The 25,356-nt window shown below is 49.5% G+C and overlaps 12 protein-coding genes across 16 annotated transcripts; 7 read left to right on the top strand and 5 right to left on the bottom strand.

Annotated features, from left to right (window-relative positions):
• Window positions 1-2,053: 2,053 nt before the first annotated feature.
• H257_09241 (hypothetical protein) lies at window positions 2,054-2,704 on the top strand. Its single transcript, XM_009835398.1, has one exon. The coding sequence runs from the start codon at window positions 2,132-2,134 to the stop codon at window positions 2,618-2,620; it is 489 nt and encodes a 162-aa protein (XP_009833700.1). The 5' UTR covers window positions 2,054-2,131; the 3' UTR covers window positions 2,621-2,704.
• H257_09240 (hypothetical protein) lies at window positions 2,681-3,407 on the top strand. Its single transcript, XM_009835397.1, has one exon. It carries the CDS (start codon window positions 2,955-2,957, stop codon window positions 3,348-3,350), a length of 396 nt encoding a protein of 131 aa, XP_009833699.1. The 5' UTR covers window positions 2,681-2,954; the 3' UTR covers window positions 3,351-3,407.
• A 242-nt stretch (window positions 3,408-3,649) lies between these two features.
• H257_09239 (hypothetical protein) lies at window positions 3,650-5,449 on the top strand. The gene is made up of 3 exons (XM_009835396.1): window positions 3,650-4,350; window positions 4,411-4,756; window positions 4,861-5,449. The coding sequence occupies exons 1-3, from the start codon at window positions 3,687-3,689 to the stop codon at window positions 5,402-5,404; spliced, it is 1,554 nt and encodes a 517-aa protein (XP_009833698.1). The 5' UTR covers window positions 3,650-3,686; the 3' UTR covers window positions 5,405-5,449.
• A 55-nt stretch (window positions 5,450-5,504) lies between these two features.
• Window positions 5,505-6,052, bottom strand: H257_09238 (hypothetical protein). The gene is made up of 3 exons (XM_009835395.1): window positions 5,993-6,052; window positions 5,872-5,941; window positions 5,505-5,817 (listed from the first exon to the last, which is right to left on the bottom strand). Exons 1-3 carry the CDS (start codon window positions 6,017-6,019, stop codon window positions 5,555-5,557), a joined length of 360 nt encoding a protein of 119 aa, XP_009833697.1. The 5' UTR covers window positions 6,020-6,052; the 3' UTR covers window positions 5,505-5,554.
• A 2,023-nt stretch (window positions 6,053-8,075) lies between these two features.
• On the bottom strand, window positions 8,076-8,718 carry H257_09237 (hypothetical protein; the record flags this gene model as incomplete). Its single annotated transcript, XM_009835394.1, has 2 exons — window positions 8,076-8,310; window positions 8,366-8,718. 2 exons carry the CDS (start codon window positions 8,716-8,718, stop codon window positions 8,076-8,078), a joined length of 588 nt encoding a protein of 195 aa, XP_009833696.1.
• A 361-nt stretch (window positions 8,719-9,079) lies between these two features.
• On the top strand, window positions 9,080-11,088 carry H257_09236. 2 transcript variants are annotated; one of them, XM_009835393.1, is made up of 5 exons: window positions 9,080-9,747; window positions 9,806-9,876; window positions 9,963-10,192; window positions 10,396-10,654; window positions 10,734-11,088. In XM_009835393.1, exons 1-5 carry the CDS (start codon window positions 9,123-9,125, stop codon window positions 10,938-10,940), a joined length of 1,392 nt encoding a protein of 463 aa, XP_009833695.1. In that variant the 5' UTR covers window positions 9,080-9,122; the 3' UTR covers window positions 10,941-11,088. The 2 variants fall into 2 exon arrangements, with proteins under 2 accessions (XP_009833695.1, XP_009833694.1); XM_009835392.1 differs by having other exon boundaries at window positions 10,396-11,088.
• A 230-nt stretch (window positions 11,089-11,318) lies between these two features.
• Window positions 11,319-12,600, top strand: H257_09235 (hypothetical protein). 4 transcript variants are annotated; one of them, XM_009835391.1, is made up of 7 exons: window positions 11,319-11,498; window positions 11,563-11,729; window positions 11,781-11,924; window positions 11,971-12,024; window positions 12,075-12,138; window positions 12,193-12,311; window positions 12,371-12,600. In XM_009835391.1, exons 1-7 carry the CDS (start codon window positions 11,333-11,335, stop codon window positions 12,563-12,565), a joined length of 909 nt encoding a protein of 302 aa, XP_009833693.1. In that variant the 5' UTR covers window positions 11,319-11,332; the 3' UTR covers window positions 12,566-12,600. The 4 variants fall into 4 exon arrangements, with proteins under 4 accessions (XP_009833693.1, XP_009833692.1, XP_009833690.1 ...); XM_009835390.1 differs by having other exon boundaries at window positions 12,193-12,600; XM_009835388.1 differs by having other exon boundaries at window positions 11,319-11,729.
• A 305-nt stretch (window positions 12,601-12,905) lies between these two features.
• H257_09234 (hypothetical protein) lies at window positions 12,906-14,042 on the top strand. The gene is made up of 3 exons (XM_009835387.1): window positions 12,906-13,396; window positions 13,451-13,537; window positions 13,592-14,042. The coding sequence occupies exons 1-3, from the start codon at window positions 12,924-12,926 to the stop codon at window positions 13,905-13,907; spliced, it is 876 nt and encodes a 291-aa protein (XP_009833689.1). The 5' UTR covers window positions 12,906-12,923; the 3' UTR covers window positions 13,908-14,042.
• H257_09233 (hypothetical protein) lies at window positions 13,878-15,675 on the bottom strand. Its single transcript, XM_009835386.1, has 6 exons — window positions 15,307-15,675; window positions 15,083-15,240; window positions 14,814-15,027; window positions 14,336-14,419; window positions 14,129-14,270; window positions 13,878-14,068 (listed from the first exon to the last, which is right to left on the bottom strand). Exons 1-6 carry the CDS (start codon window positions 15,661-15,663, stop codon window positions 13,938-13,940), a joined length of 1,086 nt encoding a protein of 361 aa, XP_009833688.1. The 5' UTR covers window positions 15,664-15,675; the 3' UTR covers window positions 13,878-13,937.
• A 986-nt stretch (window positions 15,676-16,661) lies between these two features.
• Window positions 16,662-16,988, top strand: H257_09232 (hypothetical protein). Its single transcript, XM_009835385.1, has 2 exons — window positions 16,662-16,682; window positions 16,740-16,988. Exons 1-2 carry the CDS (start codon window positions 16,677-16,679, stop codon window positions 16,926-16,928), a joined length of 195 nt encoding a protein of 64 aa, XP_009833687.1. The 5' UTR covers window positions 16,662-16,676; the 3' UTR covers window positions 16,929-16,988.
• On the bottom strand, window positions 16,663-18,236 carry H257_09231 (hypothetical protein). Its single transcript, XM_009835384.1, has 4 exons — window positions 17,599-18,236; window positions 17,428-17,545; window positions 17,276-17,353; window positions 16,663-17,207 (listed from the first exon to the last, which is right to left on the bottom strand). The coding sequence occupies exons 1-4, from the start codon at window positions 18,168-18,170 to the stop codon at window positions 17,115-17,117; spliced, it is 861 nt and encodes a 286-aa protein (XP_009833686.1). The 5' UTR covers window positions 18,171-18,236; the 3' UTR covers window positions 16,663-17,114.
• Window positions 18,237-18,256: 20 nt separating this feature from the next.
• Window positions 18,257-20,596, bottom strand: H257_09230 (hypothetical protein). The gene is made up of 2 exons (XM_009835383.1): window positions 20,385-20,596; window positions 18,257-20,328 (listed from the first exon to the last, which is right to left on the bottom strand). Exons 1-2 carry the CDS (start codon window positions 20,520-20,522, stop codon window positions 18,430-18,432), a joined length of 2,037 nt encoding a protein of 678 aa, XP_009833685.1. The 5' UTR covers window positions 20,523-20,596; the 3' UTR covers window positions 18,257-18,429.
• Window positions 20,597-25,356: the final 4,760 nt, after the last annotated feature.

Below are 25,356 nucleotides of genomic sequence, written 5' to 3'. Positions count from 1 at the left end.
AACGCCAGCGATTGGTATCGAGTAGTTTAGTACCAAAGCGCACCCAGTTGGGTGGCCTACACGCGCTCCACGAGTCCGTCGCCGCCGCGGTAATACGAGAGGAGCGAGCATTTTTAATCGTAATCCGACTTCGTCAATGTCGTTGGTTGGAACAACGGCGGAGGCAACTAGACGGAGTTTGTAAATGTAGTGCTCGATTACCGCGACTAGACATCCAAGGATCACGAGGCTGCGACACAGGCGAGTGCCACGCCCATTGAATTCACGAGAACAGTTTGCAGGTGAGAACACGCGATGAAGGAGCCAAGTAGAAGTAGGTTGATGCATGTTGTACGGGTCAAATCACACTGGCCTTGAAACAAGGGCATCGTCGGCGACGCGTCGCACATGGCAAGACATCGCACGACGCGATGGATGGCCAGCAGAGGCACCAGCCGAGCGCGCAGCCTGGATGGATCCGTGCTTGTGTGCAGGAGCATTCCGCCACTTGCGTTGGCCACCGCATGGAATGCTCCAAGGCCGATGACGACGAACCCATACTGCGTGGTTTCAATCATGCCAAGACAGGCACTGCCGACGATCGAATACTTTGATTGTCGAGGTTGTGGCACCAACAGAAGTGGAGCCAACGTTGGTCGTTATCGTGCATGGTGTAGCTGCACTTTGACTTGTTCATGCTGCGAACAGCAATGTAAATAATGAAGGATTGGTACATGATTAATCGTGCTCCACGAACGATGCATGTGGGCGTCTTGTCGGTTGAAGTATACTCGGATATGCAGTGCACCATCAACGAACGATATATGTACACCTGCCTTGGCTTGAATGCAGGAGAGAAGTACGCAGCTGTCGATTCTATGAGCGCCTCACATGCACTTGTTGGCCCTGTAGGAAAGGACGATAAAGCAATTGTGGGTTGCTTTGGACGGATCGTTGGACACAGACGTTCCACCAGAACAACGTAGAGTTCCAACGTATGAGACATATTTTGGAAAACAAATTTTTCATTTGAAAAGTCGATTTTCCAATATCTACCAAATATCCGAAATGTCCAGAAGCACATGATGCTTGCATATTTTGGTTGTGGTTAGGGTATACACTTGGCAGGTACATAATGCAACTCCTGCGGGTTATTAACACTCCGGAGTACTTGAAGTATTACTTATGTATTTATAGAGCCAGTTGTCCAATTGATTAAAAATAACAGATGGGATTAAGGAGGACATTCATTTAAAGAGGTATTTCTACACTGATATGAATTGTCTCGTTTGGAACTCAACCTTGTTCCAGTTACAGTCCCGTGGGAATGTTGGTTGCATGTTGCCAGTTGAAAGAAGGAGTACGGCGAATGGTAGTACTGTATGGGACTTGCAAATCTAATTCCGTGGCAGCATGGACCATGCCACAAGTGTGAACTGCCACAACTTTCCACAACAATCTACCATCGCATGCTGCACGCTCAACTCTCCCCCGCTGCCCTGCGAACGCATACTCAAATATAACACATTCCCTTTATGTCGATTGCATGCTTCTCTCGCTCAATCATTTGGGAGGGGGGAGTGATACGTCGAACTGGAGAAGTCGGCAGGGTTCCAAAGAACGCGCTCATAGCATGCGTTTCGTCTGTATGACTGCAGTGAGAACAACATGTGACTGCTATGTACGTAGTACAAGTGTACGCGAGAACAACACGCAACACCAGTGCCCGAGTGTAGTTAGTCACTACACTCTTGCACGCGTGTCCATAGTCACTACACTTTAGCTTCCTGGTGTTTTCGCTACTGTACTGTCGCACAGACGCCACGACACTAATGTACTAGTGGCGTCGTACTAAAGTGAAGAAGTCGCCGCTAACTAACGTTACTGTAATTTCATCAGGACTGACAATTGCTTGTCGACCTTGCACTGCAAAAACACTACCACTGTTGAAGTGCTTTGTTGAAGTGATTTGTTGAAGAGCGAGGTTCGTTGAAGTGAGAGTGACTGTCCGTATGTGTTTTCTGGACCAAAAAAGTTGAAGGCAAGTTCAACTTTGAGACTTTGAAGTTCCCTTGAGAATTCTTTCTCGCCCTTCAGTCATTTATCAACGAGCGTTCTTCTTCACACTCCTTCCTCCCCATCGATCATCATCATGGCCACCGACTTGTTCTTTGCTCAAAAAGCGGCCATCATCTCCACGCTCGTGTTGTACATCAAATACTTGGTCGTCACGCTCATCGGCGCTCGCAAGCGCGAACTCGCAGGCCTCCGCGCCCCCGAAGACACGCCCGACCAGAAGCAGAACTTTGGGCTGGTTGTAGACGCCGTCGAAGACGGACAGCAGTCCAAGGAAGCCACGCAGCAAGCGGCCCTGGTTGACGAAAGGCGCTGGAGCCGCATCACGGCCAACGACTTGGAAAACATCCCACTTGGACTCATCGTGGTATGGGCGTCAATTCTGAGCGGCGGCGACACGGACATCAACGGCATCAGCATCATCGTGTTCGCGGGTGTGCGCATTCTCCACACGGTGTTCTACGCGTTGGCGTGGTCCAAGCCCCGATCGGTTGCATACATGGTCGGTGTCGCCGCCATCCTCGTCATGGCCGTAGCTGGCATTGTTGGCGCGTTCAAGAAATAATGGAACGGCAACACTTCGTCGTTTTGTTTGCATTGTTGAGTTGCATATTTCGTTTTTAATTGAAAAAGACTTTTTAAGTTCACATCTCTTTCGACCAATCAACCTACAAGCCAAAGCGTTACAAGGTCGGGAAGTTCAATTCGCCCGCATAAAAGCTGCCCGACGTCGTCCAAGATCTTGCGTAACCTGCACACGTACTATCTGGGTCTCCATGGCCCAGACACGTACACGCACAATTTTAGGGGCGTTCGTGTTTGCAAACAAGCTAGGCGTTCCGCTCATGCAACGTCGCTACTGATGGGACGTCCAATTCTTGGATACATGGTTGATCGCCATGACCACAAAGCGTTCCCATCGCATTGGTTCGACAGGTTGGTGGCGCCATGCTCGTCATCGATGGCCAGCAGCGCTTGACCACTTCGGTTGTCCTGGCGTCAGCGATTCGGCACGCTTTCCTGGACCACATTGCAGCGTCCGCAGCTCCTGTCGCCACAATATGCCCAGCCTCCATCGCATGGCTCGACGACGTCCTCTACGTGCAAGATGCATTCACCTCAGACAACGATCTCATGACGTTGTGGCAGTCCAAAGTCGAAGTTGGCGCGCACAGGAGGTAGGTACTTTACGGCGGGTGTTTCTCACATCTGGTGTCACAGCGCACTGGAAATACTGGATCTGGGTAACAAGAAGTCGTTGGTGCTCGTCCAATGCAAACGCTTCTTTAACATGAAGGTGGCCGCTCTGTCGACGTCTGACTTGGGCCGATTGGCGGTCAGCCTGAGTCAACTGACAAATGCAATCCGATTGCAAACCAACATCTATGGGAAAATCTATTTATAGACAGACATTTCCAAATGTTCTATTTCTGGGGTCCGTTATAGAATGCGTCAAAATCTTCACTCAAACGACGTGTAGCCAATCAAAGCGTGCAAATTTGGCTTGGCGAGATTCCATTGGCTACTGACCCAATTGACCAACGTTGAACGTTTCATGCACGCAGCGCGTGATAATGGCGTTCAGAAGCTGATTTGCTCAAGGTCTGTCGCCGCCGTCTCGCTCGATCTCCATGGCGTCCTTGATCCAAGCCATGCAGCCTTCAGCATCCAACAATGCCAACATCATCACACGCCATAGACGCAAATCTCACAGCCCAGAGGTGGCGACGCTCAGCAAGGTCAGTGTCCAGGACTACAAGGTCGACCCGGCTCGCACAACCGAGACCGTTGATGATGCCGCTTTGTCTTGCACTCCGCCGCTCCACGAGTACCTCCACTACCTTCTCGAGCACATGAAGTGGGACAGCGACGCGACCAAATCCAAGCTAAAGCAACTGATGCATTACGATGGCCTCGAACGCGACTCGTTGCACACGACGCTAGCACACTGCCTCAATGAAATCGACCGTCTCCACGACGTAGTACTCAAGAAAGCCGACCACGCCGTGGGTGACTCGAATCAAGCCGAGGAGAGCAGCGACGCGCGGCCCGAAGATGAAACGAACAACGAGCCAGAAGAGGAAAAGAAGCAATTTGCATCCTCCCTTCTTCCCCCTCGCGGGGCCAAGTACCACGTGCCAGACGCCATCGACACCAAGCAACCTCCCGCGAACATCAGTCCTACCTTCAGTCCATTGCCACGACCTCAAGCCGTCGTCACGCCAGCCTCGTCCGCATTTCGCCGTCGAAGCAGCCTCCGCCGCAAGTCGCTCACGTCGTGCAAAAGCAGCCCAGGTACCTGACCTACCTATCTCTCGATATCCCAGGGATTATTCCTAATCGGGTCGAACTCAGGCAAGGTCAGCGTGAGCCCTGGGAAGCACGGGATGGCCAACCAACTCGTACTTGTCAAAGCTAAAAAGCCGAAACAGAATGCCCGCACTGCTCCTTTCTCGTCCATCACAACCGCCAAGAACCAGCGCTGGGCCATTAAGATTGCACGCAAGTTTAAGCCGCTGAACTTGAGTCTGTTTACATTTCACCCCGCGGCCGCGGCGATCCCACCGCCAGTGCTGGAGCTCGGCCCGCAGCAAAACGCCATGATGTTGCGACAGTTGCGGTACGTCAAGGGGGTGATGCACGAGCTTCCGTGGGCCAAGGGCCGGCTTCGTGACATGTTGTCCCAGTACACGCAGAAGGAGTACGTTCATTCACTATATATCTCTCTCCTCGTCCAACTACACGGATGTAGTGGCAAATAGTAATCATGTGACGATGTTATGTGACGACGTTGTTGGTTTATAGATTGTCCAAGGAGCTGTTGTTTCCGCAGCTGAGCCACCTGAGCACCCAAGTCCAGGACGAGCTCACGTCGAAATCGCAAGCGCAAAAGAGCTTGTTGGAAACCAAATCCAAGCTCACCGTGACGCTCCAACTCGCCAAGAGCGTCATCAACGACCTGCACATCCTCAAGTTTGGCCGACGGGGTAAACCCCATGAGACCAAGCTCTTCTACGACGAATGCCACCCGAGTATGCTGTACTGGCAGTCCAAGCAAGGCGAGCGCAGCAACGCGTTCCTGCCGCTGCATGCCGTCAAAGCCATCCACGTCGGCATGGAGACTGCCGTGCTCAAGAAAGCGGCCAAGAAGACGCCGATCCTGGACCCCGACTGCTTCCTCAGCTTGGTCACCGAAGAGCGCACGCTGGACCTCAAGCTCAAGAACGCGCTGCAGCGAGACTGGCTGCTCAAGGCGCTGCGAGAGGTCGTCGAGTACGCCGTCACGTATCGGGCCAACTTCGCCGCCAAGAAAACCCTCAACGTTACGCCGCGGTTGCGTCGCATGTAGCATGTCAATGAATATTCACATGCCCGACATCAAATAGTGTGAAGCGTGTCCATGCATGAAGGCCATGACTGGCGCTTGGAAGTACTAGTAGACGAGAAAATGGACGAGATGGCCTGTTGACAACATTAGGAGATGGTGGCGTGTGTCTAGTTAGTTCTTCTTGTAGTTGGCCTTGTTCTTCTTGAGGAGAATCGAGATGTAGAAGAGGGACATGCCAATACTCGTGCCGGCAATCACACCCGCGGGAACAAAGTTCTGCGTGTCCTTGTAGCGAAGGCCCATAACGACGCTCAACACCGACGACACGCCGAGGGAGAGGGCCGACCACGTCTTGGACACCACCGGGCTCGACTGAAACTCTTGATACGAGGCATACCCGAAGATGAGGAGCAGGGTACCCGCACCCACGCCAGCTAGTAAAGTCGTTAATGACGACGATGATGAGTGGGCAAGCTTGGCAAGCATACCTGTGAGCGAGGCAGAGCTTCCGGAGTTCACGTAGCCGACAATACCACCAACAGCGATAGCTGCACCATACTACAAGAAGCATGAGAGGTGTGATGATGAACAGAGACGATCGTCGCATACAGGAAGGGTCAAGCAGAAGTCATACATGGCGGCGACTGCGGCAGCAAATCAGGAAATACCCAAAGATTATTATATGTGTGGCTGCCATGTGTAGGATTATATAAATATTTTTATTTGACTTACAATTGGTATGTGGATTTCTTCAAATCCAATAATCCGATTTAATTAATTAAAATGTGCCTTTGACACGATAAAGATCCGGCGGATAATAAACCTCTCGGTTATTGTATTGGGTCTATATTTGTTCAATTAACGTTATCATATTAATATTCAATCAAATTACCAGGTAGTAGTTGAGAATACTGTATCTTGCAAAGTACAGATTGTACTATTTAAGGTAATCTCTAGCGAATGAAAGTGTCCCAAAATGACAATTCGAAACCAAAAACGAGCCAACTCACAGGCTATAAGCGATGTAGTTCATTCAAGTCCCAGCACTCGAACTTGCCTTGTGTGCCTATCTCAAACCACGAGAAGACACACAAGTAGTCGTATGCCTACGGTACCTGCTTGATTGGAGCGCAATTCCATGGCGATCAATCAACGCCGCCCATGGCCGGCCCAATGTCCGAGCATTAACATCGCTTCATTGAACGAAGTGAGGGTCACCGTTTGTCAAATATGTATGCCTTGACGTTGTGTGGGGGTTGTGAAAGTGGTCAGTGTTGTTTTGAACGGAGATTCGAATCAGTTACTAGTGGACGGTCTTGGGGGACTGAGCCAAGCTACGTTTGGAATTCGGTGGCCTCCCCATCCTGGGAGATCATGCTCCAACCTATAGCCTTACCTGCCAAGTATATATCAGTGGTCCTGCATACAGCGGACTTTCATGCTGCCATGCCTACATACCCCCCACCGACATCCACAACCACTAGAGAGTTGCACTGCTGTCGGTCCTCACGCATTTGTACTCGAAGGTCACCAGATACATCCTTGTTCGAATATGCTGAGGCGTAAAGTCCTCTTGATGCCGCTGCCAACGATTCCCCAGCGATCGACTATCTATATAAAGTTAGTTGGCTTGTCATCCAATCTTGTCAGATTCAGCGTGCAGGCCAACGACTGCGCTGGCCCTGCGACTTTGCCCACTTTGTGATAGTGGACTTCGTAGGCAATTATGTAGTTGTCACTTTTGTGGCCCGATTTCCATTGACGCCGACACTAGACAATGATTTCGATCATCGTAGCTGACAAAGCTATCCTAACTTAGACGAGAACTGTCAATGAAGACGACTAGGTGCTTGCATTGCAGCAACATTTGTCCCTTCTGCGCCGTAAGGCCATCAGCACGAGTTGTCACGAGGTAAGCAAGCACTCCGTGAAAGTTCATAGCTGCTTCGGCGTTCTGCAAGGACTGTACCGTCAAGTTCACGTACGACACACTCGATGACCCCCATCGCATCTGTCACTTTTGCCTCCTATTCTGACCACTACACCTCAGCGGTATTGACATTGGAACTTCTTCGCACTGCAATCCCTCGAATCACAGCAAGGAGGGAGCGATGTGGGGGTTTAAATAGCGAGCATGTCGGGGTGGTTAGGGTAATTAGCTGGCCACCCCTTGTATTGTCCATGAGTCGAGATGTGGGCGACTCGGTCAAGGGATGAGTGGAGGCAAGGGGGGGCGGCCGGATTGGTAGTGCGTTCAGTAAAAGTGGGCTGCGGGGCCAGTGTGGGCAATGGGGAACAGCTCGAGAACTTCTAGCACGGCGATAATTGTGTTGATCTCTTAAAACAGCGCCGAGATCGTTACCATGCCACCTACGATTGATAGTAATCATTACTAGCTTTTGCCTCGACCAACGTGAAGAAACAGGGGTCATGTTGACACAGGTCTAGCCGTGAAACGGTGCGCGGCTTGCATTCCCAGCACGGCCGACATACCAGCAGTTCCCACACTGTAACTATTGGGTTGTCATTTACGAGGATTGCGGTTCGAAGGATTGGACGAACTACACGAATATGCACACCAACCGCTGTCTCAAAAATCAATACATTCTTTATCTTGCATTCGTCAACTCGACACAGTTCAAAGTACATGGTTCAATGTTACACAATACCGGAAGCCCTATCCATTATCTATTTACATACTTAGTCTAAAATCGACCACCTCGTCCACCGCCGCGACCGCCGCCAAATCCACGGCCACCACCGCCACGTCCGCCGAAGCTGCTGCCTCCACGTCCACCTCCGAAGCTTCCGCCACGTCCGCCACCGAAGCCGCGGCCACCGCCACGTCCTCCGGCACCGCGTCCGCCACCTCGGCCTCCGCCGCGACCTCCACGGCCGCCCGCAGCACCACGCCCACCTCCAGAGCTCTTGCCTTGGTCGGTGAATCGAGAGAGGGGAAGCAATTTGTCGGGACTAATGTACACTTTGTCGCCAGCCTTGAAGGACTTGGGGGCGACACCGGCGTCCGGCTTCACCGTGAACATCACGTCGTTGATCGCGCCGAGGATTTCGTCGACTTTGCCAATCTTGGTCTTGTTCTCCAAGAACGCACCAGCGTTGAAGTACGGGACCTTGTCGCTCGTGGACTTGTACACCATTTCGTCTTCGCACGCATGGAGGAACACGCCAAGCTCTACAACGGTCGCAGGCGGGCCTTCGTCAAACCCGCCGCGTCCACCACCGCGTCCGCCGAAGCCACGGCCGCCACCTCGACCGCCGCTAAACCCACGGCCACCACCACGTCCACCACCTCGCGCACCTCCACGAAAAGACATGGGATACGTATAAGATTGAAAATGGGCGACCAACTCGAACAGCACTCGAAGTTGGCTGGTGGCCAATGGCCTCTCGAATATACACTATTTCCGTGGTTCGACATCAAATAGTGTAGTCACGACGACTCGATGTAGGATGTCATGTTGAGATCAATATTATTGTTTGACTTAAACTATGACATGTGGTGCATATGTTTTATATTGCCCGGTCACGACCAAGAAATTAAAAAGGTTCAATCGGTTTGATACAGTATTCAAGTTCTCAATACAATTATTTATTAAATACATCGTCGCGTTCTACTACAAAATGTTGAGTCTGCCAGGACGATGCCGAAATCTTGGGTGCAAAAACCAATAATGGCACACTTTGTAGCTTGCATTTATCGACCACCCCTGGAGGCGCCATGAAGAGACAGGTGCGGGTGGAGTTCGTGGTGCTGCTGCTGCTGCTTGTACAGAGCGTGCTTCTCCATGTACTGCCCGACCACGCGGTTCAAGGCATCGTTGCCGCAGTCGTCCTGTTGGTCTTTGCCGCACACACGTGGCGGGTGGAACTAACTCCTGGGTACATCTTGTTCATCCTAAACACCGCCAGTGGCTTGTCACAGTCTGCGGCGCCATTGTGGCTTGCTTGGGTCCAAGGGGTGTTGTTCGTTCTTGCGATTGCCGCCACCTTTCTCTTCCCGTTGCCGTTGTTTCCACGTCCGTCGTACCTGCATCCACTGGTAGGCTGCACCTCCATGCGCCTCCGCGGCGTCGACTGTCGTATCTTCTACCCCACCGACACCAAGGATGGCGGGACGGCCCTTCCTTACCTGCATCATGGCAAACACCTAGCCATCGGACTGCATACGTTCATCAACCTCCCGACATGGTTCTTCGCGTCCTTGTCCAACGGCACCTTATGGGCGCGGGTCGGCGTCCCGGTTGCAAAATCCTCCGGAGGGTGGCCAGTGCTGGTCTTCTCCCATGGTATGGGAGGCAGCTTGGAAATGTACTCAAGTATCACGCAATACGTCGCCAGCGAAGGTCACATCCTCTTCCTCTTTGAGTAGTGAAGTTCCATGGCTAGACTGGTTATGTCTAGGTTTTGTGGTCGTCGCCGTCAATCACGACGACGGGTCGGCCTCTGTGTCGAGGAATGCCGACGGTTCCACGGTACGACTAGTATCTCTCCTACCGTACTACTAGTACATACTAGTGCCAGGTTCTTACACTCGTGTTCGTGTACTACTACTACATAGTACATGTACTACCAGCGCCCCCCGCAGTCAGCACTGGATGACTGGGCGGGCGAAGGCTATTTTGTCCGAAACAACCAAGTGCACACTCGCGTGCACCACATTCAAACGGTGTTGGACGCCCTAGCCGACTTGCAAAACGACGACGTCGACGGCCTGCTCTACCACCAACTCGACCTGGATCGCATAGTCGCCGCCGGACATTCCTTTGGAGGCGCCACGGCTCTCTCAGCGTAAGACGAACGATCATCCATCTATTCAATTTTGACACATGAGACACAGTGTATTTGCACATGAGACACAGTGTATTTGCACATGAGATACAGTGTATTCATATCAGACACAGTGTATTTGCACATGAGATACAGTGTATTCATATCAGACACAGTGTATTTGCACATGAGACACAGTGTATTCATATTGAGTTTTTTGTTAGGGCCAAGCGCGACGCCCGGATCAAAGCCGTGGTGGGCCTCGACATGTGGATGGAACCCCTGGACGCGGACGTCGTAGCCGATGGGGTGCCGGCGGTGCCGGTGTGCAGCATCATCTCCCAACACTGGTTGAGTGAATGGGACTCTCATTTCGAGCTACTCAAGACCATGGCACGTCGATGTCGACATCCGTCGTCTGCGTTCTTTGCTTTGGCTCAAACCAGGCACAACAACTTTTGCGACTTGCCCCTCTTTTCTCCGGTACTCTTTAGCGATTGTGTGCGACGTGGTTTACTTCTTTATTTGTTTATTGGGGACGGATGGGGGATGTTGGTTGTAGTTTCTAAACCAGCATTTCAAAGCGGCGGGAGCGATCCGCCCTACGTATTTGCTGCAAATGGTGGGCCAACTCATGGGAGCGTATCTCCGGACCCACTTGGGGAACGCCCTTGATCAAGAATTTGCACATGTACGCAGTCGGTACCCTGAGATTCTGCCACTGGACGACGAAGCTGCGACGACGACGTCGTACCATACCTTTGATTAAGCATGTACAATGACTGTGATACACAAACAGCAACGTGCCAACACCACGATTGCCAGTTTGTGGTCGTTGTTGATATATCACACAAGTCGTGACCTTGCTGGTAGTGTCGAGTTGATGTTATACTAACGTTAATAGATTTTAGTTCACACTTGAAACGCGTTATGGAGTGTGGAAAGGTGGCCATATCCTAGCCGAATGTGATGGTCAATCAAATTCCCCTCTTAACGTTATGGATATACATCATCTATGACCACAAGCGCAGCTGGGGTTGTTGAACTGCAAACAGACATCTCGCATATGTGAAATTAGACATATCATACATGTGACATAAAGTTGAACCTAAACCTAGCGAACACAGCATTCTTCCGGATGCTTGGTACTCCATTTTAAGGATGCTGCATCTTGAAGCGTCGCCGACCAAGTCGTGGCAACGTAGGCAGGACATTGAACGGGCGACTAACGAACGACAGGCAGCAGATGATCAACTCAAGGAGGTGTACGATCGATTGTGTGAAATGCTTCAAGTGCGCAAAAAGACAGCGGCGGCATGTGACCACGGTACAGTTGGGATTGTGGTTCCTGCACGATGTGTGGTGGACTGAGTGTACGCTGTCGCAACCAGACGATGGAGGATTCGAACGACAAGTTCGCGAACTCACTCAAGACGTGCTGGACGCTGGGGACCACTACAAGGCCAGTGCGTCTACCGAGTTGGAACTTGTTCGCGCCCAATGTACAGTGGCTTTCCACGACATGAATATCGCCAAGGGCATGAACCAGGATCTCAAAGTACGAATGACATCCTGTGTTTTGGCAATATGGTCGACTTACTTATGGTAGACGCAAGTGGAAGTGGTTGAAGAAAGGTTGCGTGAATACGACACCTCTGCCGCGTCCGACGACATGTACGAGAAAAAGCTACAAAAGTTGCACGACTTGCAACATCAAGCCAAGGACACCTCCGACACGATCCACCGAATGCGAGTTAGCTTGGGTTGTTGAGGAACGATTTTTTACATGTTGCATGTAGCGAACGTTGGAAGCAAAGCAGAAGACGTTGCAAGAGCAGGAACCAGCCATGGAGGTGGTAACGTCAAGAGAATGCGATTCTAAGGTGAATGCATACGATGGCAGGTGTGGAGGCAACTTGCAGCCGAGAAGGAACGCACGGATCAAACGTTAAAGCAAATCCAAGCACGTAGGTGGGACAACTATGGAGAAATGCTGCTTACATGTATGGTTGGTTATGTAGAACTGGCCAGTGTCCATCGTGATCAGACTGTACTGGCAAGGAAACATCAGTTGGCTGTGGAGAAAGCGGAGCGTACGATGCAATATACGCGCAACCAATGCGACTTGGCACGCAAAGATGTACGTACACGCTGATGGGTGTGGGGTGATGAAGACTCCTCGTGGTCATGGTACTGTAGCTATATCGCCAGCAGTATGCTGTGGAGAATGTGACCACCGCGATGAAGTCGTTGTCGTCGTGCGCAAGCCAGCTCAAGCTGCCAACGTTCCAAGCGACCCCTCAACTTGCACGGATACAGGACGACGTAGTCGTCGCCCCCCGGCAGGCCATTGCCAAACCAAACAAGAAGAAGACTAATCGAGTTAAGCGGTGACACATACTAAGGTTAAGGATGAGGTGTCTTATCCGTATCTGTCCTTGAAAGGAATTCTAGCCTGACAAAGTCATCAGTAGATAACATGTTTCTGTATGGAAGAGAGGACGTGGTCCAGTGCACGGTGGACTCGCCCGCAACTGGTTCACATCGTTCCAAGTCGATTCCGCCACACACATTGTAGTCAATATCCGGATACATTATTGTTTATACGTACAAAATATATAGGATAAATAATGCAAATATTAAATGAAGTTCTATGGACTATTAAATGAAAATCTATACTGTATAGATAACGAACGTTCGACAATCGAAAGATCGCAACTGTTCCATTTCCAGTCTTGTTTTCAATTGTAAAATGAAGGCAACCATGCTCATGCTCACGCTGTCAGCAGCGACGCTTGCGACGGCGGGGAGAATTCACGAAACCCGTGGCGATGTCAAGTTCGTGGACACGCTGTCTGCAATCCATTCGTATGAGAAGCAACATCCCAACGTTGCAGCGGTGCATGACGAAGTTCGGCGCGCGCTCATGGAAGAGTCATCATCGGGACCCGTTGAGTCAGACTTCAACAATGCACAAGAAAGGTACATTGAGCTGAAGAAGCTTCGTGTGCAGGTCGAGATGGCTACATCGCACTGCCAGGACGACGAATGCTATGCCCTGGAACAACAACGCCTGTTCGATTACTTGAAGAGAGCCGGCAAGTTCAAGGGAGAATTACCCCCTATCGGATCATATTCACGCAAACGAGCAAGTTTCCCACTGCCCGAGTTTCCATCTGCGGAAGAACCAGAGCTGGAGGCACCCGTGCAACGACCTCCGCCACGGTACATCAATCACCCCATCCATCCACATCGCATCGCTCATCTGTATTTCATTAGGTACACGGCGCCCCAAGATGGCATGACCTTCGACGACGATGACGACGACGATGACGGCAATGGCCTGGGGCTTGACCTAGAGGATGGGTATGTGTCCATGCAGTCCCATGGTTGCCAGCGATCTCATTCCTTTCGAACTAGGGACTTTGTCGATGAATTCGCGTACGACAAATCCAAGCAGGGAAAAGGAGGGTACTATCCATCCCAAAAGGAAATGGAGGAGCAAATTCGTCGGCAAGTTGCTGCGCATCTCATGGGACACAACGTTCAAGGCAAACTCCAAGGGGGGGTCCCAGAAGGCGCGACGAGACCGCCCGTCGTGTGTCTGCCGTTCACGTCCATCTGCGACCTCAACATCGTCGCAGGGATCATCTACACGATCCTCGTGGGGCTTGTCGTGTCCGTGCTCAGCCAAGCCAAGTCGTCTCGGGGGCCCAAAAAACCCAAAAAAAAGTGAATTTATAGCTAAAAACGTGATAAAATCGTCCTATTTTCGCTCTTGATCGAGCAAATTCACACGTTTAGCTCGCCCTTGGATGTCCAGCGATAGCTGGTTAAACTGCCACGGCGCGTCGGCCGTTTTGGCCCGCAGCGCTTGGACTTTCATCGTGCCTTCGCCTGCCATCACCCCAACCAGTAGCATGAGTCCTAGTACTACTACTAGTATACTACTAGTACCTTTGGGGCCAGCCACTTTGGACTCGAACGCGGCAAAATGCTCGGTGATGGAGCCGTGGTAAATGTTCTTGTTGGTTTGCTTGATGGGGGTGCCTAAAATCTCAGTGATCCTGGCCGCCGTGTTGATTCTGTCCAGCGCCAGCTATCCATCCATCCTGTCAATATATATATATATATTTGTGAAATAATATATGGATTTTGAATCACCTGGATGACGTAAGATGGACGGTTGCGGATGATACGCAACACCATGTAGGCTGCCACGCACCCCGCGGCAAAGAACCCAATGCCCTACATCGACGATAAAAATGAGTAAGCATGCAATTATGTATATATATAATATAATAATTAATATTAATATTGATATTGATAAAAATAGCTAAATTGAAACGCAAGTTGATTCGAATTTGGACCAACTCGCAGACAATCACCCGACCAATCAAAAACTAGAACTCTATTCAAGTAGCCAATCAAACTCCTGCAACCATTGAAGTACTACTATATGACTTCAAATCGTGTGAATGGCTTGCGAAATTTCACCGACACAAGTGCAGTATACGTACAAACAATCGACCGATATATGATTATTGTTCGGAGAGAATCAGCCCAATAATATATATCCAAGTGTTGCCAGAAAACACTGCAAAACATCCCCACAACTCTGACGGATACACTCATTACATACGGGCAAGACTAGGTTAGACCCGAGTTCCTTGAGTTCCCCTTGTCGTTGGGCCTTGATCTCGGCTTCTTCTTCGGGGGTTTTGGGGGCCCGTGGGTTGTCCACGAGCAGCGACAGTCGCTCGTTCGATTGAATGAGATCAAACGTCGTAAACACGTGCTTGCCATGCTCGTCCTTGACATGCACGAGGGCTACGTACTCGATGGTGGCGGTGCCTCTATAACAAGGTTTATCGTTCAGAAGAGGTTGTCTTTATAACAAGGGGGACGCACTTGACACCGCCCAGCACAATCGTGCCATGCACTTCCGTCGCGTCGTCGGCCGCGATAGGGTCAACCAACTTTTGAATGTCCGTCGGCAGCCCCGTGAGGTCGATCACGGCCTTGTTGCGCGTAGCAAAGTACTTGGCCTGCGAGAAGATGTCGTTTTCCTAGCGTGGTTTGTAGGCATATCAACCTGGACAGACGACAACCCATGGAGTGGTGTACTACTGTACCAACGAGTGATCTTCGATGTAGTTCTTGTACCCCGCGGCGCCCATCAACACGGCCGTCGCCGCAGCCACATAGATCGCAATGTCGCGGACGTGAGGGTCCATCGCTGACGACGACGCTTCACCTGTTGCAATCGCGGGTTGAGTTGTGGCGGCTGTCAATGGCGCCGTTTTTGACTTGCCAGGCGATCGAGGCTTCTTCTTCTTCACATCAATCTGTTTCTTGGGCGCAATGGACTGTGTCTTGGACGCTTGTAGTGCTGCTGCATCGGGCGCTTTGCCACTAAAATATCGCGACGGAGCCGCTAGCTTTCGAAGTTCCGGTGCCGACGTCGATGGCTTGATGAGACGCCGCCACATATTGGAAAGTTGGTCCCAATCAAATGGACCAATCAGAACACTATATAACGTCAAATAGTGTAATTGTATTTTAAATTTAATTAAAATGTCTCTTGAAGCTGACACCTCGTCCAAAGCTCATAATAAAATGTTTTGTTTTTTAAACCTAATTGCATTCCCAGCCAGTCGTTTTTGTTGGCGGGGTTACATCATTCTCACTTTCGAAATTGAGTTGTCACCATCAAGTAGTTTCCGCCGCCGCTGTCCGTTGGACCTCCATTCTCACGTCAGGAACTTTGCAGATCCTTCTGTTCCTTAGTTCTGTTGCAAGCTTGGAAAAGAAAAGCTGGACTCCCATGGGTTGCCTCGTTCTGAGATGACTTCGGAGTTCTTTGGGGTTGATGAGAGTGGAGGGTTTGCCTCTTCTGTGCGATCCCCTCCTAGATCAGCCCCACACAACTCATATTGACTCGATTGTTGGTAGTGTTGTGTATTCGTGTAGCACGATATACTGCGATATGAACGACGTCCTCGAGGTTCCATATCATTATCGATCGTGCTTATAGTGACGCGAACTCTCAAAAGCACATATTAGATGTTTCTCATGATCTAACGTGCCGTCGATGTGTTCACATTACAATGTAACGTTAGTACTCACACAAGCTGCACATACATATCTGCAAATATCCTTGGGTAGAAACCTAGACGCCGACATGTATTGGGGTGTTGAGTTCACCGTCAATAAGCAATGAATGCACAGGTATGGGAATGCAATGTGAACTCACAGCGGTACATCGTCTGACGCCATGTTCAATCAAGCCCCGATAGGATCTACCAAGCAAGTAGTACTAGTAGTACTACTATAGTAGGGCTATAATGTTGATGAAGTCCTTTGTTGTATTTTAGCCAATCAGATGCACAAAAATCGAAATCAGAATTGTATTTCAGCCAATTAGGTATGGTCTTGGATTCGATAGAACGTTGGTTACCGTTATGAAGTTTGGCAAGATCCAATTCCAACCGTCGCACAACATATGAACGTAAGGCTGGCTGGTCATGGCTCTGTGCATGAACTGTCTTGACTGTGGCCACGATAGAAACCGCGTGAGATGCTGCAAGAAGTCCTCCCCAAGGCAGGACTCGTGTACTCGGAGCGCGGCAACCTCAGCGAAGTGCTGTGCAAACCCAAACTGATGCCGATCAAGTCGCTGTCCCTGGTGCAGATTGAAGAAATCGAGAAGCAAGCGCGAAAGAAGGACGCGACCCCTTCGTCTTGCCACGACTAGTAGACTACCTACTTCTACTTATACCAAAGTCGTCATAACAGCGTACGGTCCTTGTTCAAGAGTTCCTCAAACCACATCAACAAACTTTCGTAGTACAATCCCTGTTAAACGATGTGATATCTAGAATCCACTGGGTACTAACTCCTACTAGTACTACGTAGTAGTAGTTACTACCATGTGAGTGAACTACATTCCACCACCAAACATGCTCATGAGTGAGCTCAACGCCGACTGTGGCGGCTGGATGTTGTAGTACTTTTGGCCAATGATTTGCAAAAACTATCCGACATTTCATCAATATATATATATATATATACAAATATATCATGATGGATATATCGACTTACATTGCGGAACGACAGGTCGCGAGACAAAGCATACGCGTACCGCTCCTGCAGCAGCTGGAACAATGGCAACGCATCGCGCTGCTGTCAAGATGAGTTTTCAGTTCATTTTGCACTTTTAATATAAATATGAAGAAATACAAAAATATATATACCTCCAAAGTACGCAACAGAAACGTTGTAAAGTTGACCAACGGCGTGTCCAGTGGCTTTTTGGCCAAAAATGCCGCCAGCACTTCGTTCGCGTCCCGCAAGTTCTCCAATGCCGCCAGCCTTCGCATCGATCATGAGAAGATGGTACCCACCATATGAGAGTAGACACGTACTGAAGTACCGCACGAACGACAAACAAGTCGGCTTCGCTCGCGTACCCTTCGTTGGCATGTTGCACCAACACGGCGGCAAATTCCAGCGGACTCTCTGCGTGCAGGTAGTGGTTGTTCGCGTTCGTAAAGTCCTTCTCGTGGGTGTACACACGAGCGAGCCACAGCTGCAGCTCGGGGTCGCCGCGCTGGCGAGTGCCGATCGTCTTGCTCCACTTGACCGCGTTTTTGAGAAACTCGGCTTCTTCCTTTGGACACGCGTTGTGGAACGCATCCGAGATCGCCTTAATGCGACTCTTGTTGCCGTCATCGACGGGAAACTTGTTCGCGACGTACAAGTCCAGCATCAAGCACCCCATTTCCCGAGACGCCGTCCACTGATCGTGGTTCGCAAGTTGCACCGCGGCGGTGTGCGCGAGGTCAATGGCTCGCAAATGATCTCCCGCGGCAGCATATCGACTGTACAACGTCTTGTACATCTGCAGGGCTCCATAGTAGTCGCCCTGCTTCAAGCGTTCCTCCAGCTTGTCCGCTACGCTCGCCGCGCCGCGCGTGCTCTTGATTGGGCGCACCATGGTTCCCTGTTGTCAAAGCCACAGGAGACTTAATAATCCGGAAACTGACATCCGGATCAATGGAACCCGATTTTAATTAAGAAAATATACAAGTCGTTATATTATTAATAATACATCAGAAGTACTACAAATGGTTTTGCACCTTGAAAATAGAGACATTTCGATACTAATTTGAGCTAAAAGTGTGCAGTACGAATGGTCAAATCCAAAATGCCTCGGCTTAATAACAACGCCCCCGTACACATGTACTGTACAGCCTCTATAGTGGCCACACAATCAACGGGCACTCGCCGGGGTGTTGGCGACACCAGTGCGGCTGAATCAGGTCAGATCCGGACCCGCTCTCGACCACGCGGTACGTGGCGATGGTCATCCGGGCCATCGCCTTATCCCACCGCGTCGTCGGGTTGGTCCACGCGCGCTCGGCCAACGCGGCGGCTCGGGGCCAGATGCGGACGTCCATGGATGCCTCCCCCGACACTTCGGTCCACAGCACCAACTCTCCCCCCAATGCCAGCGGCATCAGGTCCTCCGTGATGTTGGGGTTGAGCACCTGCTCGTAGATGACTTGCCACGTCTTGTATGGCGCACACCACCCGTTGTCTTTGCGGTCGATGCCGTTGTGGCCGCAGTCTAGGTAGTGCCGATCCTGGAACGACGCCACGTACTGGTAGCCTGCGTCCGCCATGTGCCGGGGCTCGTTGCCATTTTGAATCCCTGCCCAGGTGTGCACGATGATCTTGTCTTTGGGGAGGTACTTGGAGTACAGCGAGGACGTCAACTCACTCGACCATAGCATCACTTTACGCGATGGCGCGTGCTTCCACAGGTTCGTTTGGACGCGTTCTTGAAACTTGGCAGAAATTTCAAAGTACTCAGCGTCGTCCGTCGTGTTGGCCACTGCGTCCGACACGACAGGGGACCGTTTCCAGCACTTGGTGAACACTTCGTCGCCCCCCATGTGCAGCACGTCTGACTCGAACATGTCAGCCATTTCTACCCACACCTTGTCCAGCAGGCCGTACACGTGTTCGTTCATCGGGTTGAGCTGTCCGCACGGCGCCTCGTAGCACTCGTTGTAGGCCAATGGGTTGTTGGCCCAGCACAGCGTGAGCTCCCCCACGTCGTAGTCGGGGCCCCACTGCCACCCGGCGCCGGCGTGCGCGGGCGCGTCCACCTCGGGGATCACTTGTACCCCGTGGGTCTTGGCATATGCGACAATATCCCGCACGTTGGCTTGGCTGTACGCCATGTCGCTCTGGTAGTTGCCGTACAAGTTGAACTTGGGCTCAAACTTGATCTCGATCGGGAACGACGACGAGTCGGTGATGTGCCAGTGGAACATGTTGAGTTTGTGCATGCCCATGGTCCGCACCAGTCGCTTTATGGCCGCCATCGAGTGAAAGTTGCGCGCCGTGTCCAGCATCACGCCTCGGTACTTGTACGCGGGCTTGTCCTGGATCGTCACAGCCTTGACCATGCGGAAGCTCCTGGACACGTCGCACCAGTCCACCAGCTGCACCACACTCGCAAGACCGTGGCGGTACCCGAACGCGGTCTTGGCCGTGATCGTCACCGTCGTCGCTGCGATCGACACCTCGTACGACTCGTCCGTGTCCAGACCTAGCGCCGTGCTGGCCGACGCGATGGTGCCCACCACGTTGACGCTGGCGCCCTTGTCCTGGACGCCACCTACCGCCAGCTTGAGCTTGGCGGCCATGTGCTCGTTGAACGCGGCCTGCATGGCCTTGACTAAGGCGCTGTCGGACGTCGTCACATGGTGCGAGAACGACGTCACGTCCACGGCCACCGTTTCCCCCGGCTTGCTCGCGATCGCGATGGACTGCGGCATTGGCAACATGCTGCCGTTGCCACACGTCATCTCGCACACCCGCAGACTCATGAGTCCGTCCCCCATCGTCGGCACCCCCGACAGCACCTCGGCCTTGGTCAAGTTCTGGTACACGCACTGATTCTCCGTGCACGCGTACTTGAACACGGGCAGCTTCAAAATGGCCACATTTGCCGCCAATTCGTCATCTTTATGATGAGGTGGTGACGAGTGCTGTGATGATGAGGTGGTGACGATGACGAGTGCTGTGATACCACCGATCACGAGGAAGATCACTAGATACACCAGGTGGCAAATGCGGCGGCCCTACAGTCTACGAGTTGAGATTCGAATGCTGGAGACCCCAAGGCACTGTGCAGTACCTTGCGGAACTTTGTGCCGCCCGGTGACAGGATGGGCGAATTCTGGGGTTCGTCCACCCACACAGTCTCCTTGCGCCCGCCAGCGGTACGGTCAGTCGTGGTGGTCATGAAGCCCAGGGATGGTTCTTCCTCTGGCATGACCGATCTTTAGCAAAATGCAGTTGTGCCAAGGGTGGCGTGTGGATAAAAAGTACTGTCCTACTTAGTGTCTGTCCTACACTGTATTTCTCACACATTGAGATTGTTGTGAAAAACGCAATGAGTTTCAATAAAACGTGTTTTGACGTGGGACAGGACCAGGTTGAAGTGACAAAACACGGCCAGGACAGTACAACGCGTGTGGAGTTAGGTGCCATTTTGTTGTTCGGTTGGCGCCACCTTGTCAAAGGTAGTCGCCACTCCACGGCGACTGAACAGGCTGAGCCTTGGACGCCGACTTGAAATATCGTAGCTACGGTGCAAAATCCACATATGGTAAACCAATCAGTTTATGAAAAAACTCGACCAAATGTTTCACCCCACAACTTCATCCAATTTCATCCAATTCAACAATTATATTATACTAACCATAGTATCCAAGGTTGTATTAATATTAAATGTTCTCCCGTAAGTATTACTACAGTAGTACGTACAAACAGTAAGTTAGGTACTCCAGTATAATTGTTGAATCAAAGCGTGGAGACATTGGGATGACATGGGATGAAATTGGATGAAGTTGTGGGGTGAAACCTAAAGTAGTGACCAAGACTTACGTTGGCCCTGAGCGCCCGGGAGACCGTCTGCGCAAGCGCGGCCACACGAGAGTCCGGATCTAACTTCTCACTTCACCGAATGATCTATCTTTTCTTCTTGTCGGGCAGCGGCAGGTAGGCCGTAGGCAGTGACGAGCAGGGTATGGGAATTTTTTTTTAGCAATTTTCCGGAGTAAAAACAATTCACTATTGTATTGCAACGCATGGCCAATACAATTATTGTATTGCATGCTGCATTTAAATATTTAATTGTCTAATTGTCAATTATTTAAATGCACAATTATATTTATATATAAATGATAAGATAAAATATTGTTGGCTCAAATAAAATTATTTTGGATCTCGCGCAATCAATTATTGTAATTGTCCAGAGCTTTGCAATAAATTATTTTCTGTATTTAATTGTCATTAACCAGAAAAAGCAAGGTGAAATAGGCAATTTTGTATGCACCTTGCGAATTCCATAAATACTTCTGAAATTGTATAGTTTCAATTAGATATATCTTCAAGTTTGTATTGATGATTTTTATTTTTCATGTGTCTGTCTCTTTTTGGAATTCGCAAGGCAGGTCACCTTGCGAATTCAAAATTGTCCAATTTTGTCCAATGAGATGCCGTGAAATCACGAAAATCGCTGCGTAGATTCATCACGCCGTGTTGCGATATATTCTACTCCTGTGATGACGGTTGATGCAAGGAGCCTTGAGATAATTGTGTAGGCTGTGTATGAGAGCAAGATCATGTGATGTGGTATTTAGGACTCGGTCAATTCTAACAGGTCTCGTTTCACCACTTGCCTACTAACCCAATGAAATTGGCCATCCCTCATTTCACCATCCAGCCCGTGTCGGTGCCGTACACCTCCCTGCCAGTGTGATCACGTGGTTGCGCGGGTGGTGACGCAAGAGGTCTTGGTAGCACCCATCGCAAACGCAAAGTGCTAAAGCCGCCACTTCAGCACTTGCGATGGGTGCTACCAAGACCTCTTGCGACACCGCGTTGGCCCACCAGAGCCATCACGACATTGCGACCCAACCGAGCGCACAACATAATGTTAGCTGTAAGGGGAGAACCACTAAGGGGAGAACCACATTGGACATAGTCGGAGTGCACTCATCAGTGCACAATTCTCTGGAGCAGCATCACTGTAACGTCTTCTGTCAGTGTTATAGCCAATCGTGTGTAAGAAATAAGGTGTGATGGATTCTGCTTGGATATTAAAAAGGAGCAAGGTGGCATTAACAAGTCAATTATTTTTCCCCATACCTTGGTGACGAGGCCTGTCTAGTTTTTGTTGTTTCGTCGCCATTTCTCGTACAAAACGTTTTTGGGGTTTCGGATATGAGCCACATACAAAAATCAAGATATACCTCAGCGGCCACCCCTATGGCCAAATATCCATGCGCCCATGTAAAATACCACTACGTTAAATATCTATTTCTGGACCAATTCAACACCAAATTTGAATCTGAGACGTAGAATTTCTTCACCACATTGAGATAAGTCGATTCTACGTTTCAATTTGCTGAAATTTTGAGTAATGAATACGAAATAGAAGTCAGAAAATTTTGTGAAAAAGTTGGTAGTTTATGGGTGACGTGCTTCATACCACGTTCTATTTAATGTGCTAATAATTACCAGTAATACCGGTAGTATATACTACTCCGGAGTACTGCATACTAGTAGTATTATTATTCCCTATATACTAGTATGTATTATTTATTGAATACTAGTATGTAGTAAATTTCTTTAGCATCTCGTTTTTGACCTCGTATTCCATTTCTTACATCTACTACTAGTATCTCAATGCTTCTGATTGGTGGAAAATGGTGACCGAGGGAAGGCAAATTGCGCACGGTGACATCTATTAATACTACTTTTATCTCAAGCATTCACTTTGGCCTTTTTTAGCCTCCTCACTTTTACGTACTTTTCCCTCCTCAAGCTTGAGCCACTTAAGTGGTATGGCCCACTAGGATAGCCCCGGTCTTCTACCCGAGTCTTCTCATCCACATTGTATCTGCCTTATTCCTTTCTTTTCTACCCATGTTGCCCTTTCCCTATTCTCGTCACCTCTCCATCACGCCTCTTTCCCCTCTACCCTTCTCCGTCCTTTAAACAGTATATATATACAGACTTTACATGGAATTAGTGCTCGATTATGTATGTTGTTCTTGGGGCACATTTGTTGATCACTACTTGAAAAATAGTACCACGACGGCTGTATCGTCGTGGATGACCACCTCGCCTCTTACTAGGGCGTAAATGCATCTCAGTTTTTAGCGATAGCTAACCACTGGCGATGCAGTTAACCCCAGGGAGCATTATATATACTCACCAGGGGTGGTTACAGGCCTACGGGCAAAAAAGTGTATTCGGATGGCATAATCCCTCGTTGACTGTGAAACAGGGTTAAAACAACAGTGGAACTGTTTAATACGAAACAAAAAAATACAACTGAAATATTAATATTCGAAAAATGAACTATCGGTTAAGGGCCTCCGTTATTTTACTGTTAACCCAAAATTCGACGAAACATAGAAATGTCGATGATTCATCGAAATCTGATCGTGTTTCAGTCGTGCTTTATCATTCAACGTGATTACTCGTTTTCATGCACATGGATTGGACATTTTTCGACATGTTTTGTCGTACAGTATTCAAAATGTCAATTCCATATGTAGTATTTACATAGCTTCATATACAGTAAATAAATAATGTGCTTGGGTGCCAGCGAAATCGCCCGCCAGATGTTAGAGAAAGGGCATAACGCTTGTACTGTACTACGAAGTAGTATAACATGACCGACCATTGATAAGCCGATATCCCGACAGAGGGGATAGATATTCAATACAACCGGATAAACGGTAGTTATCCGGAACAATTCCGACGGGTAAGCAGCTACAGTAAGTAGTACTAGTACTAGTATTAATACATTCTGCCAGTGGTTTTAGCAGGTTTAGCGATTGGAACTAGTTATAATGTTACTTGGAAGATACCGTTAACCGAGAGTTCATTTTTCGAATATTAATATTTCACTTGTATTTTTTTGTTTCGTACTAAGTTAGGTAATAACGACGGTATTACTATAATGTTACTTGGAAGATACCGTTAACCGAGAGTTCATTTTTCGAATATTAATATTTCACTTGTATTTTTTTGTTTCGTACTACTACGTAGTAAACAGTTCCACTCCCTCAGGTTAACTGCATCGCCAGTGGTTAGATCCCTAACAACTAAGATGCAAGAGACGAGGTGGTCAGAGTATACTAAAATTGAGGTACATACCCGAAAGTATTTAACATCAATTTTGGAACAATTAACTGTAAGCAGGGAATTGTACTTTCTCAAATTCTATAGTTGTGCAGTCAGCTGGTTGGTGACACTTCCGTTCTATATAGCCATCTGTATCCCCAAACCACTTCTACAGTGGTACGTACAAGCTATTAGTAGTAGTAGTACTACCAATGAAAAGTAATACTAATAATACTGTAAGTAGTATTTACTACTTACAGTAAGTAACCATACCAGATCCCTTTGGTGTTTTCAGCTGTTTGATTGAAGTTTATTGTACACTTCTCATGGACAGTATTCTCTCAGCACTGTTGGCTTAGTGACATGATGTTTTCTGTCTAACGTCCATGATTGCTGACCCAATCACGGCCGAGCAGGAAAATTAGCGTAGGTTCTCACCAACTCTTGCCCGGTTTTCTGCCTGTAAGACTACCGGTAGTTTGTTGTCCACAATTTCACTTTTGGTTTTCCCATCTTGTGCCCGAGTGATCTTGTCCTGCGCCGGCCACTTCGCCCTTAGTGCTGCTACCTAACGAATCCTATCCCTCACGCTTCCACCCATTTTCTGCATCGTGACGATTGTGTACGGTAAGGAAATAGTGCAATTTTCTCATACTATGTTCCAACTGGGAGACTTCCAAAACCGTCGCAAACTTCTTTTGAACCCACTGTGGTACAAAAATTATCCGTACTGTGAGTGACTATTATTGAGCCGATGCTGAAAAGCTTCGACCAAAACCGACTCAAATTGGTCAGCCATTGAAAAATGCATAGCTGTGATTGGATATAATAGGCCAATCAAAACCTTGTACAGCATTGTTGACCAGTTGTGTCGAAGTAACTTGACGATGTCCCCCAACAAGAGCATGGCAAAGGATGAACAGACCCGAGGTCCACGTGATTTTCTTGCCGTCGACGCACACCGG

Source organism: Aphanomyces astaci (genome assembly GCF_000520075.1).
Source record: "Aphanomyces astaci strain APO3 unplaced genomic scaffold supercont1.22, whole genome shotgun sequence".
Classification (NCBI taxonomy): Eukaryota; Oomycota; class Saprolegniomycetes; order Saprolegniales; family Verrucalvaceae; genus Aphanomyces; species Aphanomyces astaci.
This window is presented reverse-complemented; position numbering and strand designations above follow the sequence as displayed.

Coding starts and splice junctions, on each gene's coding strand:
- H257_09239 (XM_009835396.1), top strand. CDS start 3,687: ATGGCGTCCTTGATCCAAGCCATGCAGCCTTCAGCATCCAACAATGCC. Junction 4,351..4,410: donor GTCGTGCAAAAGCAGCCCAG/GTACCTGACCTA, acceptor GGTCGAACTCAG/GCAAGGTCAGCGTGAGCCCT. Junction 4,757..4,860: donor TCCCAGTACACGCAGAAGGA/GTACGTTCATTC, acceptor GTTGGTTTATAG/ATTGTCCAAGGAGCTGTTGT.
- H257_09233 (XM_009835386.1), bottom strand. CDS start 15,663: ATGTGGCGGCGTCTCATCAAGCCATCGACGTCGGCACCGGAACTTCGA. Junction 15,028..15,082: donor ATTGTGCTGGGCGGTGTCAA/GTGCGTCCCCCT, acceptor ACCTTGTTATAG/AGGCACCGCCACCATCGAGT. Junction 14,069..14,128: donor CAAAGTGGCTGGCCCCAAAG/GTACTAGTAGTA, acceptor GGGTGATGGCAG/GCGAAGGCACGATGAAAGTC.
- H257_09241 (XM_009835398.1), top strand. CDS start 2,132: ATGGCCACCGACTTGTTCTTTGCTCAAAAAGCGGCCATCATCTCCACG.
- H257_09234 (XM_009835387.1), top strand. CDS start 12,924: ATGAAGGCAACCATGCTCATGCTCACGCTGTCAGCAGCGACGCTTGCG. Junction 13,397..13,450: donor GTGCAACGACCTCCGCCACG/GTACATCAATCA, acceptor GTATTTCATTAG/GTACACGGCGCCCCAAGATG. Junction 13,538..13,591: donor GGGCTTGACCTAGAGGATGG/GTATGTGTCCAT, acceptor CTTTCGAACTAG/GGACTTTGTCGATGAATTCG.
- H257_09238 (XM_009835395.1), bottom strand. CDS start 6,019: ATGTATGACTTCTGCTTGACCCTTCCT. Junction 5,942..5,992: donor ACTTCTGCTTGACCCTTCCT/GTATGCGACGAT, acceptor TGCTTCTTGTAG/TATGGTGCAGCTATCGCTGT. Junction 5,818..5,871: donor AAGCTCTGCCTCGCTCACAG/GTATGCTTGCCA, acceptor CGACTTTACTAG/CTGGCGTGGGTGCGGGTACC.
- H257_09240 (XM_009835397.1), top strand. CDS start 2,955: ATGACCACAAAGCGTTCCCATCGCATTGGTTCGACAGGTTGGTGGCGC.
- H257_09231 (XM_009835384.1), bottom strand. CDS start 18,170: ATGGTGCGCCCAATCAAGAGCACGCGCGGCGCGGCGAGCGTAGCGGAC. Junction 17,546..17,598: donor GTCGTTCGTGCGGTACTTCA/GTACGTGTCTAC, acceptor ATCGATGCGAAG/GCTGGCGGCATTGGAGAACT. Junction 17,354..17,427: donor TTCTGTTGCGTACTTTGGAG/GTATATATATTT, acceptor TCTTGACAGCAG/CGCGATGCGTTGCCATTGTT.
- H257_09236 (XM_009835393.1), top strand. CDS start 9,123: ATGAAGAGACAGGTGCGGGTGGAGTTCGTGGTGCTGCTGCTGCTGCTT. Junction 9,877..9,962: donor GGAATGCCGACGGTTCCACG/GTACGACTAGTA, acceptor ACTACTACATAG/TACATGTACTACCAGCGCCC. Junction 10,193..10,395: donor GGCGCCACGGCTCTCTCAGC/GTAAGACGAACG, acceptor GTTTTTTGTTAG/GGCCAAGCGCGACGCCCGGA.
- H257_09235 (XM_009835391.1), top strand. CDS start 11,333: ATGCTGCATCTTGAAGCGTCGCCGACCAAGTCGTGGCAACGTAGGCAG. Junction 12,139..12,192: donor GTTAAAGCAAATCCAAGCAC/GTAGGTGGGACA, acceptor TTGGTTATGTAG/AACTGGCCAGTGTCCATCGT. Junction 12,312..12,370: donor GCGACTTGGCACGCAAAGAT/GTACGTACACGC, acceptor ATGGTACTGTAG/CTATATCGCCAGCAGTATGC.
- H257_09230 (XM_009835383.1), bottom strand. CDS start 20,522: ATGCCAGAGGAAGAACCATCCCTGGGCTTCATGACCACCACGACTGAC. Junction 20,329..20,384: donor GCGGCACAAAGTTCCGCAAG/GTACTGCACAGT, acceptor CGTAGACTGTAG/GGCCGCCGCATTTGCCACCT.